Consider the following 18971-nt stretch of genomic DNA (forward strand, 5'->3'; position numbering starts at 1 on the left):
ATCCCACCCACTCCCTCCCTATCCCACCCACAACCTTCCTAACCCCACCCACAACCTTCCTATCCCCGCCCACTCCCTCTCACACCCCCGTACTCACCTCCATATCCTGCCGAGAGACTTGGAGAGCTCGGCGTTGTGGACTTGGCGATGAGAACAGGATAACTTGCGCCTGGCCTCCTGCGCCCACACCATAAAGGCATTCATGGGTCGCTTCACGTGGACCTTCCGTCGCTCGCTGTCACCCGTGCCGTCCCTAAGGGTGAGCTAAACTGTACTAGGGTAAGGGCCGCATGGTTAAGGGCATTTTCGGGGGTAAGGGGAGGGTTTTGGAGGGGGGGTGTGAAACTTATAAGGGTCTTTTTTTTTTAGGGCAATGGAGGAATTTAAAGGGTGATATTTTTAAGACCTGTTTTGTTTTTAGGGTTATGGAGAGGTTCTTAAGGACATAGGGAGGTTATTAAATGCTATGGAGAGGTTCTAATAGGACTGGAGAGGTTCTAATAGGACTGGAGAGGTTCTAATAGGGTTTTAGAGGTTAAGGAACACACAGAGAGGTCATGAAAATAATGTTATTATTTTTAGGCGTGAGGTGACTAGAGGCGACCTAAGAGCTTTAATCCATGTAATGAAGGATACATAATACAGTAGTGACATAATAGGGTTCTGTTATGTAATAGAGGTGATACATAATACAGTAGTGACATAATAGAGTTTTGTTATGTAAGAGGTGATACATAATACAGTAGTGACATATTATAGTCTTAAGTAACGGAGGCGATAAATAGCAGTATATGTATACAGTATATATGTATGTATGTATATATATATATATATATATATATATATATATATATATATATATATATATATATATATATATATATATATGTAGGTATGTGTATATGTATGTATAAAAAAAAGTAAATAAAAAAAAAATAAAATAAAATGATAAATAATAAAATAAATAAATATTGAAGTGATAACCGTGGTAACGTGTCGTTATTACTACCATGCTATTGACCTATTCCAGATGATACTAAATGTTACATAATACTTCCTTCAGATAAATGTACAGTATATATGAGGTGCCATTAAGAATAGCTCAGGTTCTCAACTGGCTCAGCCATGTTAATATTGTTATTATTATCCACTCTGTATCTGTGTTTTTAACGCTAAATAAACTGTTCCAATTCAATTCAAAATTCATAGTGTAGTTCCCTTGTGTGATAGAGGAGTTATATTAGTTATCATTGGCACTAATCGAACACTTTGGGTCACTAGGTTAAAGGCGTGGACTCATCCCCACCTCCCTACATTCTCCCTATTTCTCTCCTCCCCTTCTCTCAATCTCTACCTCTCTCCTTCCCTCCCTCTGCTCCCCTCTCTCCCTCCCTCCCTCCCTCCCTCCTCCACCTGATCATTATTCTGATAGGTAACCCTGAGTACAAACATGACAGACAATAGCAATATCCTTCAACACCCCTTCTACCCTCCCCCCCCACCCCACCTGCACACCCCCTTTTTTTCACCCCACCTACACCCCCTCCCCTTTCTCCCCAAATTCACACCCAACCTCCCCCCTCATCAACCCCCACTGGCCTCAAACCCCCACCCTCTCCACCACCATCCCATCTTCTCCTCCCCACCCCTCCCAACTTTCTTGTTCTCCCTCCCTCTCCACTCCCTAAACCTCACCTCCTCAAACAGGTAACTCTCCCACACCTATGACACACCTTGATCACAGCACAGGTAAAACTCAGGTGAGACACTAATAAAGAATATTAGTGTTTTTGTCTTGTAAAATATATATGTATAGCGCTATAGGTGTGTGTGTGTGTGTGTGCGTGTGTGTGTGTGTGTGTGTGTAATCTTAACCCGACAGTTTATGACTCGAGTTTGTAACGTAGTTGTGAATTATTCTTTGTTACCCGATGATTTGTATCCGACGGAGGTTACGTCTCAGAAGTTCCCGACAGATCCTAGAAATGGTGTATTCCCGATAGATAGTACATCTTCTATAAGGTAAACATAGACATCATCACACACCTGTCAGCATATACCCATCATCACACACCTGACCGTCAGCTTCTTCCTGTCACTACACCCGACTGTCGACAAATACCTGTCACCATACCTAACTGTCAACGTATACCTGTCACCACACCCCCGACTAGCCGAGGGACAGCCATAAGGCTTTATCACATTGCATGTCCGAGATGGCGCCAACTTCTCTTCACCTTCCTCGATAACCCGGCGATGCGGTCTCCTCCTGGCGTTCTGATATCCGCTATCTATCTCTGTGTGGGCTCGAGACGTCTAGGCGTCAACACTTATCAGCTCAAACACATACCGACAAAGTAATGAAAGGTACCGCAGCCGCCAGTGAGGGCTTAAGGCATACGTCTGATTACTTTGCATACGGCCCCGACTCCCCGTCAGCTCCCGGCCGCGCGCGTCTGGTGGCCTGTGTTGATGTTTTGGTGACACGGGCGAGAACTACCGATCATCTGCCGCCCTAAGTCGTAATGGTGCGATTATTGTCACCCTTATCAGTATTATAGTCATTAATGTTATTGTATTATTATTATTATTATTATTATTATTATTATTATTTTGTTCTAGTGCCCAGGGAGAGAGCTGCCGATCGGGTGCCGCCGGGAGGTGAAATGGAAGCTGTTGTATAGGTGAGTTTATTGGCGAATTTTATCAAGTGTTTATTATTATTATTATTATTATTATTATTATTATTATTATTGTTATTATTATTATTATTGTTATTATTATTATTATTATTATTATTATTATTATTATTATTATTATTATTATTATTATTATTATTATTATCATCATTATTATCCCAGGAACATCCGTCCCCTCGAACGGCTGAACCACAGAGGCGAGTTGACCTAAGAGTCCATAGGGGAAATTCGATCTTACGAACACCTTGTAGTATAGCCCTGTAATCACCCCTGTTATTGCGAATACTTTGATAGAGAGAAAACGAAACTTATTACTTTATGTACTTTCACTTGTGTTACTTTATGAAGTTTGATGAATTTATATTTTTGTTTGTTTGAGTGAGTGAGTAATGAGTAATAGACCTGAGGTGATAGTTACTGCTTCTATCACCTGAATTATGCCACCTTGGGAGCTGACCCCTGCCTCCACCTCCTTATCTTCCTCCTACCTCCTCCTTCTCCTCCTATTTCCGCCACTTCCTTTACCCTTCTGCTTCTTCCTTCTCATTTTCCTCCTACTTCCTTCTCCTCCTCCTCGCCCTCACCCATCATACAGGAGGCGCCATCATACAGGTGGCGCCATCATACAGGTGGCGCCATCATACAGGAGGCGCCATCATACAGGTGGCGCCATCATACAGGTGGCGCCATCATACAGGTGGCGCCATCATACAGGAGGCGCCATCATACAGGAGGCGCCATCATACAGGTGGCGCCATCATACAGGTGGCGCCATCATACAGGAGGCGCCATCATACAGGTGGCGCCATCATACAGGAGGCGCCATCATACAGGAGGCGCCATCATACAGGAGGCGCCATCATACAGGAGGCGCCATCATACAGGTGGCGCCATCATACAGGAGGCGCCATCATACAGGAGGCGCCATCATACAGGAGGCGCCATCATACAGGAGGCGCCATCATACAGGAGGCACCATCATACAGGAGGCGCCATCATACAGAAGGCACCATCATACAGGAGGCGCCATCATACAGAAGGCGCCATCGGGTGAAGTTTCTGCCTCCCTCCACACTCACTTATCACTACTACAGCGCCTCCAGAGATAAGTGACACCCCCCCTCCACCTACCCCCTCCCCCCCTCACCTGTCCTCCCCCTCCCCCTCACCTGTCCTCCCTTCCCCCACCTGTCCTCCCCCCCCCTCCCTCCTTCCCCTTCCCCCTCACCTGTCTTCTCCTTCCCCTCACCTGTCCTCCTTCCTTCCCCTCACCTGTCTCCTCCTTCCCCTTCCCCTCACCTGTCTTCCCCTTCCCCTCACCTGTCCCCCTTTTTCTCACCCCTCACTTGTCTTCCCCTTTCTCCTCTACCCACCCTCATCTTCCCTTCCCCCACCCTTCCCTCCTCTACCCCCCTCCCTCCTCTACCCCCCTCCCTTCTCACCCACCCCCTTCCGGTACCACAGACGCACTTAAAATGTACTTAATTAATCACACCTGAGTACTTAAGAAAACACACCTGAGTACTTAATTAATCACACCTGAGTACTTAATTAATCACACCTGAGTACCTAATTAATCACATGTGAGTACTTAATTGATTTCTACATACAGGTGTACTATAAAGATCACTGTGATGCCTCGTCAATCTGTTTCCCTCACTACATTAAGATCACTCCCACAACACCGCCAAGATCACAGCAGAGAGAGAGAAAAAAAAGAAGAGAGAACTAAACTATGTGTGTGTGTGTGTGTGTGTGTAGGTTTTGTGTGTGTAGGTTTTGTGTGTAGTTTTTTATGTGTGAGGTTGTGAATGCTTGTTTGTTTGTTTGTTTTTTGACTGATTATGACGAAACAGTGAGTAAATAAAGAGTTAAATCCTGTATGTCCGGACACAGACAGATAGACGTTCTCCTAGATACCTCACTAAAGGGGGGGGGGTAGGTGCTGGTACAAGCGTGGGTGGTCACTAACCCCCTGATCCCGGAAACTAACCTAATCTAACCCAAACTGCCGCTAATCCAGCCTTAAACCCAACCAAACCTAACTTAACCTAACCTAACCCCCCTCCCCCACACACACCTCCTCCTCCTCCCTCCTCCGCCCAGATGTCATTCGGGGATTAACTATTGATAGATTTAAATCTAACTGAAGAGGATTTAACTCCTTTTAAATCCGTTCTAAATCTCTTTTGTGTCACACCGCCCTTATATCTTCCCTCACCAATGATTGCCCCCCTCCTTTCTCCCCCTCCTCCCTCCCCCTCTCCCTCCCTCCCTTCCCCCCTCCTCTCCCCTCCCCCCTCCCTTCCCTCCTCCTCCCTACCTCCCTTCCCCCTCCCTCTCCTCTCCCCTACCTCTCCCTTCCCTTCTCTCCCTCCCTCCCCTTCCCTTCCCCCTCCCTTCCCTTCCCCCTCCTCCCTCCCCTTCCTCCTCCCTTCCTTCCCCCTTCCCCCTCCCCTCTCCCTTCCCCTCCTCTCCCTCTCCCTACCCTCCTCTCCCCTCTCCCTACCCTCCTCTCCCCCTACCTCCCTTCTCTCTCCTAACTCCTCACCCCCTTCCCTCTCACCTTCCTTTACCTCACCTCATCTCCCCAACCCCTACCTTAACCTCTCCCCACCTCCCACCCCCCCGCCTCCTCCCCACCCCCTCCTTACCTCTATCGCACCACCCACGAAAATACTGTGCCACTCCTCCCTTCGTCTCCCCATACCCTACCAATCACCCTCCTCTTTTCCCCTCCTCCCTCCCCACTACCAGTCACCCCCTCCTCCCCAGTACCAATCACCACCACCACCACCCCCCCACCTACTACCAGTCACCCCCATCTACCTGCTCCCCACCCTAGATAGTTACCCTTCCTCCCTCCCCACCCAGGATCATCTTGAAGACTCGTCGGCCGCCGTAAAGATTCCGTTTCGCAGTCAGGTCGTGAAAGAGAGAGAGAGAGAGAGAGATGTTTACACCTTATTGTCATGGCGCCCTCTTGGAGCTTATATCCACTGGCGGCGGCGTCCCTTCTGAGTCTCCTGCGATATCAAGGTGATGATATCGAGATGGGGAACAGGAGATCTTGACTTATGTATGATGCCGGCTATCTTCTTTAGTTAGCGGCATAGAAACACATGTTCTCGATAGTCTTAATAGATAACATGATACCTCAACACTCAATAGCGATCGTCTTTTATTTTTCGGTATTATCGGTTTTTTTGGGGCGATATTTTGTCGATATCGGTGTTTTTTGTGATATCGGATTTTTTTGCGATATCGATGTTTTTTTGCGATATCGATGTTTTTTTGCGATATCGATGTTTTTTGCGATATCGATTTTTTTTTTTTGCGATATCAAGAGCCTCAGGTTATTCTTTACAAGTCGGTGTGTATACCTCTGATAGATAGCATACCTAGGGGTTATATCTTGGAAATATATCACCAGCTGGCGGTACGATGTCATCTGGGTGATATCAACTTAATGATATCTAGATGTTTGAAGTCATAGTCTGGTTTTGTGTTATCGTGGGCGGTATGTTATCGTGTCTTGAAGAGAGAATTGATATATTATGTCGTAGGTATATTTAGTATGTGTTGAAGTGGGTATAATGAGCCCTATTTTTGGTTATCTTATGATGTATTGTCGAATTATATTAACCCTATTTACCTATTTTCAATCTATATAACAAGATAACCCCAATTTAATATAGCTAGTTAAAAAAAGATTCTTATTCTATCTATAATTCTCTATCAAGTAAAATATTATAGCTATTTTATGTATAATCTAAGATAAAAATCAAATATTTCTTATATTAACCTCAATAGCAACTTTAATATCCGCGAAGCTATTTATTTCATTCATAAAAATAATTACTATTGGTCAGTACTATGCAGGTATTCTTGTCCAGGTGTTGTGTGACGTCAGCCCCCATTGAGAAGAAATCCCGTCGTGTTTACAAAATTTCTAGGTCTCTTTGTTTACTACTATCAGCTGTTTCATTCATAATAATAAACACTGGGGTTGGGGTTATGAAATGTGTGTGTGTGTGTGTGTGTGTGTTAATCGTTAATTCATCCATAATGTTTTTCATATATTATACACCTGTCATCCTTTCATATTTATTCATCCATCTTGTCACCCATTCATGGATTCATTTATAACTATCATCTGCATACTGATATCACCCTTTCTTCTACTACTACCACTATCACTACTGCTGCTACTACTACTACTACTACCACTATCACTACTACTACTACTACTACTACGACTACCACTATCACTACTGCTGCTACTACTACTACTACCACAATTAACCAAAGCATTTCTCACCATCGCCAACAATACCACGACCACCACCCCCACCACCACCACCACCCCCCCACCACCACTACTACCACCACTACCACCCCCACTCGTCACCCCCGCCCTCCAGATAACAAGTCGAGAGTGCGGTTATCATAGAGGTGCTCTACCTGTCGACTGAGTGACGGGTCTGGCGACAACCTGGCGACACGCTAATGGCAACTGGTGACACGCTGGCGACATGGTAATGGCAACTGGCGAACATACTAATGATAGACTGGCGACACAAATGGCAACTGTTGACACGCGGGCGACACAGGGATGGCAATGTTACACCGACAACCTAATGGCAAATGGCAAAAAACCTGGTAATATTTGATGACTTGGCACTAACGGTCATAACGCGGTGATATTTTGTCAACAACCAGAAATAACATCACCTGAAGATTATACACCCTAGCTTATTTCACCTTATTATACACCCTAGCTTATTTCACCTTATTATACACCCTAGCTTATTTCACCTTATTATACACCCTAGCTTATTTCACATGAAGATTAATCACTCTAACGCTATCTAGGGGGGGGGGGTAGGGTACATTAACGATAGGGTGATTAAACTTCAGGTAAAATAAACAACGGTGTCTAACTTCAAGTGACCCAAGAACCAATAATCTTCGCTGTTACTAAAGTCTTCTAAAAATTAATCATCGCTTGTAGACCTATACCTACAGGCGTGAAATATATCTCAACTGAGTGATTTATTTTAGCTACGACGTGTAGTTAGATAAAAATGGTGTAAACAATGCATTGAGACTTTGCCGTAGTGAAGGTGTGTGTGAGTTCTCTGGTCTGACGTGTCTTTCACAATCTGGAACTTGATTTACGTGCGTGTTGTGTATGTTATTATTTATTGTTTTATTAGATTTTTACGATAATTGTAACGAAAATATTAAAGACCGCGAATTCTGCTTTTTTTTATTAAATTTCTATTAGTTACAACGAAAATGTTAAAGACCGCCAATAATATTTTAATTTTGGGCGGGAATTCTGACATGTTTACATACGGTCAGCTGATCACAATAAACACCATTGGTTAGTTCAGTAGCTCGATCCCAGATGGCGTTTTATATTTACAAATACATTTTAAACCAATTATTAATCGATGGTGTTGAGTAATACACTAAATGTTTGTTCTTATTTACCTCAAGAAAAGCCCGCCTAACGCCAATGGTCCAATAACTCTGGAGGGATATCGGAAAACTCCTACACTAAGCTAAGTTACCGACAAAAAAACGGCTTCTATATTTTACCCATTGTCGTTTAAGTATATTTTGTCAGAAAAGCATATAAGAATGGAGGAAATTGCAGCGGGCCATACTGGGCGGCCCCGTTTACACCCAACCCCTATTGCTCGTATATCCATCCAACCTATGTTTGAAGCTATGATGTTTGGTAACTTGTTCCATTCATCCACTACTCTATTTCCAAACCAATGTTTACCTATCTCGCGCCTAAATCTAAATTTGTCTAATTCAAAACCATTGTTACGAGTTCGCTCCTGGTTGGATAGTTTGAGTTCCTCTGTTTTATCACCTTTGTTTAGCTCTGACTTCCATTTATACACCTCTATCAGGTCGCCCCTCACTCTACGTCTCTCGAGGGAGTGCAAATTAAGATGCTTTAACCTGTCTCTGTACTCAAGGTTCCTAATGCCCGGGATTAGTCTTGTCATTCTCCTCTGAATTCTTTCTAGGGATTCTATATCCATTCTGTAGTACGGTGACCAGATCTGAACTGCGTAATCCAGGTGTGGTCTCACAAGCGCAAGATACAGTTTTAGGATGACCCCGCTAGTCTTGTAACTAAAACTCCTTTGTATGAACCCAAGTACTTTGATAACCTTGTTTCGAGCAAATACACAAAAGGAAGGATACTATTTCATGTAAAAGATAATGAAGGTTTTATTAAGTATTTAGAAGTGTTCTGTTTTGGTCCTAAAGGCAAGAGAGTCGCTCGTTCTGGTATAATAAAGGCGGGGTTAAACACATACTCTACAGGCCTGGCGAGCGCTCAACCGTGAATATACACACAACACTCATGCATACACAGTCGTTTAGATACTATGCAGGTGAGAATACATATACTGCACTGTATATATGTCCATTACTAGTATATACATTATTATTATTATTATTATTATTATTATTATTATTATTATTATTATTACACAAAAAAAAACACCCAACCATCACCAATTTATGATAGGAGACAGTACACAACCCTGAATTAGTAGCGATGAAGATAGTGTACTAGCGGCGTCAGTATTATCACGGCCTGTACTCTTAGATACGGGTTATCAAGCGTCACCGACTACCGTATAGAGACCGTCCAGGTAAATTGGGTGTATTGATGTGATGCCAATTTTAATATGTGAGTTTTGTGGGCGTTGATTTTGTTATCGTTATTATTATTATTATTATTATCGATTTTATTACTGACGATTTTATTATTATTATTATTATTATTATTATTATTATTATTTGGTAAGAATTTGTTACTTACCATTCCTCTCTCCCCTCCCCCCCCCTCCCTCCACCCCCTCCCTCCCCCTAAGAGACCAAAAATATTGTTACGCTGGTGTTTCCCGACAGACAGACAGACAGGCAGGCATAACGCTGTCTCACCCAGCGGCTAAGAGCGGGGGATAAACACAGTGTGGATTATGAGGTGTAATGGCGTGAGGTTTATGGTGCCGTCATTAACACTGCCACTAGAATTACCGCCACTGTCTGCAAATACCGCCACTACCCTGTATACCGCCACTACCTATACCGCCACTACCCTGTATACCGTCACTACCCCTGTATGCCGCCACTGCCCTGTATGCCGTCACTGCATGCCGCCACTACCCCTGTATACCGCCACTACCTCTGTATACCGCCACAATTCCCTGTATATACCGCCACTACCCCCCTGTATACTGTCACTACCCTGTATACCGTCACTACCCCTGTATAATGGCCACTACCCCCCTGTATACCGGTCAATACCCCTGTATACCACTGCACTTTAGATATCATTAATTACCCCTGGGTATACCGCCACTACCCTGTATACCGCCACTACCCCTGTATACCGCCACTACCCCTACCACTACCCCTGTATCACACATTCTGTATACCACCCCTGTATATATCACACTACCCCTGTATACCGCCACTACCCCATATCGCCACTACCCCTGTATACCGCCACTACCCCCTGTATACCGCCACTACCCCTGTATACCACACTACCCTGTATACCACACTACCCTGTATACCGCCACTACCCCTGTATACCGCCACTACCACTACTACTAGCCATCATCACTACCACTACTACTAGCCATCATCACTACCACTACTACTAGCCATCATCACTACCACTACTACTAGCCATCATCACTACCACTACTACTAGCCATCATCACTACCACTACTACTAGCCATCATCACTACCACTACTACTAGCCATCATCACTACCACTACTACTAGCCATCATCATCATTACTGCTATTACTTCTACTATCACCACCACTGTTACAACCACTACCTAGCACCCTGCACCCCCACTACCACCATCTATAACTACTACCACCATCATTCTTCCCTTGTTATTCCCCACATATCGCTACCACAATTGTTATCATGACTACCACCTGCACTCTATCATCACTACCACAATCTCATCCTACCACTATTACCACCATCGCATTTCTCTTACTAACCCCCTATCACTACCACTATTATTACCACCACAACCACAATTTCCCCTCTCTTTTCTCCCTCTCCTCTACCACCACAACCTCACCCCTCCTTCCCCCCTCCACCGCCACAACCTCCCCCTCCTAACACCATCACCTACCCTCTCTTCACTTTCTACCCCTCTACCCCTACCCCTCCCCCTCCATCAACACCGACTGTCACACGCTTGTCATATGACCCACACCACGTGCCCCTAGAACCTCACTTAGAACCTCACCCACGCCCTTAGAACCTCACCCACGCCCCTAGAACTTCACCCACGCCCTAGAACTTCACCCACGCCCCCTAGAACTCACCACGCCCTTAGAACTTCACCACGCCCTAAGACCTCTCCCACGCCCCCAAAACCTCACCCACGCCCTTAGAACCTCACCAATGCCCTTAGAATCTCACCCACGCCCTAGGGATCCTCACCCACGCCTCCAGAACCTCACCCACGCCTCTCTAAAACCCTCACCACGCCCCAAAACCTCACCCACGCCCCTCTAAAACCTCACACCCACGCCCCAGAACTCACCCACGCCCCAGAACCTCACCCACGCCCTTAGAACCTCACCCACGCCTCCCCAGAACCTCCTCACCCACGCCTCTTAGAACCTCCCACGCCCCTAGACCACCCACGCCCCTAGAACTTCACCCACGTCCTTAAGACCTCACCCACGCCCTTAGAACTTCACCCACGCCCCTAGTTAATTAACTTCATATCACAGGTGAGGTGTTAATGAAGCTACCTGTATCTTGGGATTTACTACAGACACGAGGCTTCACTTACAAATATTTAAGTGCCTTTAAACTTCACTTACAAATATTTCGCTTCTTATTAGTCTACAATCCGTAATATCTTAGCCAATGGGAACTCGCAATACGTAAAACCCAGTTCTGTCTCGGCCAATCAGAACTCCCAATTTATAACCCTTCTGAACGCGTATGGTTTATATTGATATAAAATTTATATGACTTCCAGATTATATGTGTATATATAAACATTTAGGAAGTGTTTATGTCGTATAGATTCAAGTGTGTGGATTATTTTGAGAGAGAGAGAGAGAGAGAGAGAGAGAGAGAGAGAGAGAGAGAGAGAATAAGGAAAGAGACAGAAAGGGGAAGAGAGAGAAAGAGAGTGGATATATTTATTTTCCATTCATACTGAAATAGATCCAATTTCTTCACCCCCTCAACGATATAAAACTGAAACAAACAGACAAAACTCTCTGTGAAATATATTAAATAGATCGGGATATATATATATATATATTATTTTCCTCAATTTTAATACAATCACCGATCTATATAAATCCCACTATATAAACACCATATATGCATTACCAAACACCAAATACGCGAAAATATATAGATAAAATATATAGCAAAACAACATTTCTGTCCTCAACCCAATAGAACTCAAACTAGTACCCAAAATAGAACCAGATCTATATATATATATTCACAAACTATATACATCACAGATATATATATATAAACACTATGTTAACCCCTCCAAGTATATGATATATATAATCGATATAGGAGGAGGTAAATGGAGGGTTGGAATGTGTTTGTTTTGATAGGTAAGAGGGTTCGTAATTTTAACCTGGGGGGGGGGTGTGTTCAGGCGGCAGGTGTAAACAAAGATTCTGAATTCCTTATGTTTAGATTCTGAATTCCTTATGTTTAGATTCTGAATTCCTTATGTTTAGATTCTGAATTCCTTATGTTTAGATTCTGAATTCCTTACGTTTAGATTCTGAAAGTTTCGTTAAGCGGGAAATAAATTCTATCGTAAATTCTAATGTTTAAATGTAATTAATGTCCGGGAATTTATTAACTTGATGTAAAAATGTATAAAAAAAAATCGTAAAGTTATTATGGTAAGATGATATAGAGAATTAACTTAGACCGGATTAGTTAGGATTGTACTTAGATACGTTCACTTAGTTTACCAGTTAGGAAGATGATATTAACTTGTAAAATTACGTTGACGCTAAATGAACGTATACTGTAGCTAGTTAAGGTAGAGTCTCAGTGTAATTATGTCCCCTTAACTGGTATACTAAGTGAAGGTATCTAGTTAAGGTAGAGTCTCAGTGTAATTATGTCCCCTTAACTGGTATACTAAGTGAAGGTATCTAGTTAAGGTAAGAGTCTCAGTGTAATTCAGATACCATTTTGGTGGGTGTGTAGTGTGTAGTCATTAGGAAAAGTGTAGACAGCGAGACGTGTTGATCTGCACGTGTTGATCTGCACGTGTTGACAGGACATGGGGTGTGCGTCACTGCGTATATGATCATCTGTAGCCTTCAGGAATATATATCGATGCGGATAAAAAAAAATCTATATTCCCTGTAAACCAATGAACTATATTACTGTTATGACCCGTTATAGTATATGGAGGTAGTGATATATTAAGGCTAATATAGGAACAAGCCATGTGGGATAGGAATAAGCCATGTGGGATAGGAACAAGCCATATGGGATAGGAACAAGCCATGTGGGATAGGAACAATAGAACCTTATATAATAGAAATAATGATTTAAATGAAAACATATAAATACGATGAATTTATCGTTATAAAAAATAAAAAATAAAAATAAAACTATAAAATTATTAATATAGGGCAATTTTATATATGTTATAAAATTGGGATGTATAACGTTCTATAATATACTGATTTAATGGTACATAAAGGTGAATATTAGTGGAAATTGAAGCATTGGTTGAACTTTAATGCGAGTTTAGGAAAGATCTGGCCTTATAAGTCACTACAGCTGTTTACTTTACTGATTTAAGTAAGCCTGAAGTTACTTACAACGATGAGGGGAAGCTTCTGTGATTAGGGAAATAAGGGGAAATGTTTTGATAAGTCCGCTGGTATATTTTGTTAAGAGATAATGTCGATTTTGAAGGCGAAATTTTGAATTAGATTTAGAAATATTTGAAGAATGAGGATTTGAACATTGACCATACTGCTTTTAGGGACATTTTAAATTGATGAAATACTAATATAAAACACGATTTTGTCTGTGAATGATTACAACAGGGAAACTTTTGAATTAGAGTCGGAAATATTAGTTTAAGGATATTTTTGAATTAGATTTAGAATATAGCGTCAAGGTAAACTTTAAACAGGTGGTGGTATAAGTAATTTATTAGTTAAAATATGTCAAATACTTAATGGTGGGAACTTGACACATAAGCGTTGAGTGTGTCAGGAAATGTGTCAAAGGGCGTGTCAATAGTGTCAATGGGCGTGTCAATAGTGTCAATGGGCGTGTCAATGGACGTGGCAAGAGTGTCAGTAGGCGTGTCAAGAGGTATCTTTGGGTGTCAAGAGTATCAATGGGCGTGGCAAGAGTGTCAGTAGGCGTGTCAAGAGTATCAATGGGCGTGTTGAGAAGTATTATTGGGTGTCAAGAAGACTTTAGGACATGTGTCTGAGCGTGTCAAGGAGTGTGTGTCAGTAAGCGTGTCAAGAAAAAATTACTACTTGTAAGGGTGTGTCGCTAACAGCAACGTACAGTACACACGCCTTTAAGGATATTATTAGGACATGTGTGGGCTTGTTCGTAGGACATTAGGACACGTGTGGGTGTTTCAAGTTAGCATTAGGACATAAGTGTGGGCGTGTCAAGAGGGCATTAGACAATAAGAGGAGTTATTAGGGACACGAGGGCGCATGAAAGCTAGGACACAGTGTAAGTGTCAAGAGGCATTATAGCAGGTGGCATGAAGAGGGGATTAAGACACAGGTGTGGGCGTGTCAAGAGGAAGTGTCAACCTACTTGTTCGCCAGGGGTATCTTGGACCAGTCGTAGTCCTCCAGGATCTTGGAGACGGCGTCACTGATCTCCCCGGAGAAGTTAGGGGCGCCGGGCATGAGGACGGTCTCCACTATACTGTCGTCTCCGCTTCCTCCTCCGACAATGAGGTGGCTCCGTCCTCCAACACCGCCGCTGTCTCCTCCAACGACGGACACTCGTATCCCTATTCCTCCTCCTCTGTTGGAGACCGTGCTCCTTCCCAGGTCTCCTCCTCCGGTGGTGGTGCAGGACGTGGGGGAGGGTGAAGAGGAAGTGGTGGAGATCACGGTGGGGAGGGAGGAGTTGTTGGAGACCGCTGTCAGATGATGGTAGGACTTGACAACACCTGACGCCTTGTTGCTATGGTGATGGTGGAGGTTGTTGTGATGGTCGCTGGCTGACGGTGGTGGTGGTGGTGGTTGTTGTGGTGGTGGTGGTGGTGGAGGGGCGACCACTCCACCGCAAGGCCGAGTGGATGCTGTGGAGGTGGAGATATCAGATGGATTGACGTAGTTTCCTCCTCCTCCACCACCTCCTCCATCACCGTGGTGGAGTGGAGATAAGCGTTCCTTTTTCACGTCCATATTTCCCTGGGGCTGACTGGCTGACTGGGTGTGGTGGTGGTGGTGATCGTCGGAGCGGAGAGTAAATTATCGTATCACTTGAGAAAAGGCGTGAAGGCTCCAATCCCTCGACCTTTTAACAAAAAAAAAAATATGACCAATTAAAATAAAAGATTGCTAATTCCACCGTAACGTCAGAGCTCGAGCCATTAGTGATACAGTCTCTTGTCTCCCTCACAATGCCACAGTTATCCCGAGAAACGAGAGTTAAACAAAAAAGGTATCGGCTCAAGCGACAGGCAGACGAGTGAGTATTCGGTTCAGGTGCGCGGGAACAATGCGCCTTAGAGGTGTGTTGGCGGGGCGGAGTGAGGTAGCACACACACGCGCACACACACACACACGTGCGGCGGGGCCCTGAAAGCTTCGCCAGGCAGCAGCAGCAGCAGGTTCTCACACACACATACACACGCGCGTGGCTGTCACGAGCGGCTGCCTGTCTCTCCCGTCTACCGCGGTCACTAAGGCTCCCGTTGTCCCTCCCAAATAGATTAGTCTTACTTCACTGGCTGCTGCTCCAAGACAGTTCCTCCTTGTCTCCACCGCCTCTGATGCAGCATCCAACAGCGACGCCCCGCCCCCGCCTCTATCCTCTCGGCCAATCACCAGCCACTGCGATATCGTCACCGCGCGTGATTGGTCCGAGGTGCAATCCGGTGGGAGGGACGAGGCAGAGGGATTGTTTTTATTTTGCTCTTCCCGACGAGAAGATCAATTTTGAGCTCATTAAAAGGACTGGGGTGCACTTGTACACGGTGAAGGCATAAGTATAGGTGGGGGGAGGGGGGGAGGGGAACTATGCTCTCTAGTGGAAATAATACGGCCGAGCAGGAACTAAACACGGGGGAAATTTAACGATAATTTTTCCCCCACCGACGGGAAAAAAAAATCACAAGAGGTGGGGGGAGGGGAGGGGTGTTAGTGGGAGGTAAACGCGGGCGCCTGGTACCCCATCTCCCACCCCCTCCCCCCGTGTTAAATACCCCACAATTGATAGGTATATTACACTCGGTACCTGTTTACTGCGGTATACTTATCTCCCCGCTACTTAATATCATGGCGGTATATTGGTGTTTACTTGAGGTTCTTATATCGGTACTGTGTTTGATATGATTACTGATTGATTAAGGTCTCTCTCTCTCTCTCTCTCTCTCTCTCTCTGTATGTGTGTATGTATGTGTGTTTGTATTGTTGATGTGTATGTGTGCGTGTGTGTGTGTGAGTGAACAACATGCAACTGTGTTATTGTTTACAAATATAGTTCCTTTGTATATGTATAGATTGTCTCACTCGCATACATACATACATACATACATACATACATACATACATACATACATACATACATACATACATACCACGCTGTAGAGCTGTATCCATAATATTGTATACAAGTTCAGTTAATAATAATTACCCACTGCGCCATAACTGTCCAAGGGGCCTTTAACTCTGTTCCATAATGACCCAAGATACTAATTACTCAACTGGTCTCGGGTATTACTGTGTTATGCTCGTTAGTCACTTCAGTTACCACCTTTATAACTCTTGGACGGACAGCGGACGGACGGACGGGCGGACAGACGGTCGGAGATGTTATATTTCTCCCAGGACGATACGACACGTCACTGAATCTGTAACACCGTCACGTGGGTCTAGCGTCACATATCACACACAGGTGAGACAGTTAACCCAGCGTGACCGTCACGTGGGTCTATCGTCACATATCACACACAGGTGATACAGTTAACCCAGGGTGACCGTCACGTGGGTCTGGCGTCACATATCACACACAGGTGAGACAGTTAACCCAGGGTGACCGTCACGTGGGTCTGGCGTCACATATCAACACAGGTGAGACAGTTAACCCAGGGTGACCGTCACGTGGGTCTATCGTCACATATCACACACAGGTGAGACAGTTAACCCAGGGTGACCGTCACGTGGGTCTATCGTCACATATCACACACAGGTGAGACAGTTAACCCAGGGTGACCGTCACGTGGGTCTATCGTCACATATCACACACAGGTGAGACAGTTAACCCAGGGTGACCGTCACGTGGGTCTATCGTCACATATCACACACAGGTGAGACAGTTAACCCAGGGTGACCGTCACGTGGGTCTATCGTCACATATCACACACAGGTGAGACAGTTAACCCAGGGTGACCGTCACGTGGGTCTGGCATCTTTATCACACAGGTGAGACGGATTAGCAGGGTGACCGCCGTGGTCTGGCGTCACATATCACACACAAAATTAAGACAAGTAAGCAGGGTAACCGCCACGTGGGTCTCTCCATCACCTATCTACACACAGGTGATACAGTTAACCAGAGTGACCATCCATTGAGTCCTAACGTCACATATCACAGGTGAGACAGTTAACCCAGGGTGACTGTCGTGGGTCTATCGTCTTTTATATCTTTACGGTGAACATTCTTAGGATGACCGTCGTGAGTCTATCGTCACATATCTTTAGGTGGAGACAGATTAGCCCAGGGTGACCGTCATTAGATCTATCATCTATATCACACACACACAGTGAGACAGATTGTGGGGTGACCATCACGTAGGTCAGCGTCACATATCACCTGGGTGAGACGAGATTAACCCAGGGTGACCATCCATGGTCCTATCGTCACATATCTTTTTTGGGTGCAGGACAGTTAACCCAGGGTGACCGTCACGTGGGTCTATCGTCACATATCACACACAGGTGATACAGTTAACCCAGGGTGACCGTCACGTGGGTCTATCGTCACATATCACACACAGGTGATACAGTTAACCCAGGGTGACCGTCACGTGGGTATGGCGTCACATATCACACACAGGTAGACAGTTAACCCAGGGTGCCCGTCACGTGGCGTCACATATCACACACAGGTGAGACAGGACAGGTATACCTCCCCTTAAGATCCGTTTATCCGTGAACAGGTGTGTGTGTATTACAGGAGCCTTATAAACCAAGCTGTATAATTAGTGAATAAACTCACCCCAGGTAGTTAGTTGTATTAAGTAATTATATTTAATAATTGAGAATTGTGATAATTAATTACGTAAAATTAATTAACACGTACATGTGGTGTATGTGTAGTATGTGTACAAACAGAACGTACAGACACAAACAGACATATACGAATTGTACATATGTTTGTGTACTTTCCCATGTGCATTAGTCCTTGTACACCTTCCACCTTGTACACTCGGTAATGAATGTGTACACTATTCGATGTTATTGTCGATGGTCAACTTGTGTGTGTGTGTGCGTGCGTGCGTGTGTGAGAGAAAGTGTGTGTGTGTGTGTGTGTGTAGTTTTTTAACAGGTGTGTGTAGTTTTTTAGCAGGTGTGTGGAGTATTTTAGCAGGTGTGTGGAATGTGTAACAGGTGTGTAGAGTATTTTAACAGGTGTGTTGAGTATTTTAACAGGTGTGTAGGCATAGACCTTCTGCCACATTCCAACACATCTGGCCTGATAATACTGAGAGAAAGAGAAAGCTAGAGTGAAAGAGTGTGTAAGGAAGAGAGGGAGAGTGAGAAAGAGTGTGTGTGTGTGTGTGTGTGTGTGTGAGGAAGAAAAAGAGAGTGAAAATAGGAAGAGAGAGAGAGACATAGAGAGAATAGAAGAGTAGACAGACAGAACAAACGAAGGAGAGAGACAGAAAGATAGGTGGCGAAAGAGAAAAGACGGGGGAAGAGGAAAGAGACAAAGAAAAAAAGAAAAATATACGCAGAAGGAGGAGG

General features: G+C 44.4%; 1 protein-coding gene across 2 annotated transcripts in view; it reads right to left on the reverse strand.

Moving 5' to 3' along the window:
• Nucleotides 1-15754, reverse strand: part of LOC121875459 (transcription factor SOX-8-like) — a 44199-nt gene extending 28445 nt beyond the window's left edge. The window contains exons 1-2 of one of the 2 annotated variants that reach the window (XM_042380027.1): nucleotides 14584-15754; nucleotides 98-235 (exon numbers count right to left, since the gene is read on the reverse strand). In XM_042380027.1, the coding sequence (XP_042235961.1) occupies nucleotides 98-235; nucleotides 14584-15185 (740 nt within the window). In that variant the 5' untranslated portion in view covers nucleotides 15186-15754. Of the gene's footprint in view, nucleotides 1-97; nucleotides 254-14583 lie in introns of both variants that reach the window. The other variant, XM_042380026.1, reaches the window with a different exon arrangement.
• Between the last annotated feature and the right edge of the window lie 3217 nt (nucleotides 15755-18971).

The sequence above is a fragment of the Homarus americanus genome, unplaced genomic scaffold (genome assembly GCF_018991925.1).
Source record: "Homarus americanus isolate GMGI-L3 unplaced genomic scaffold, GMGI_Hamer_2.0 scaffold12899, whole genome shotgun sequence".
Classification (NCBI taxonomy): Eukaryota; Metazoa; Arthropoda; class Malacostraca; order Decapoda; family Nephropidae; genus Homarus; species Homarus americanus.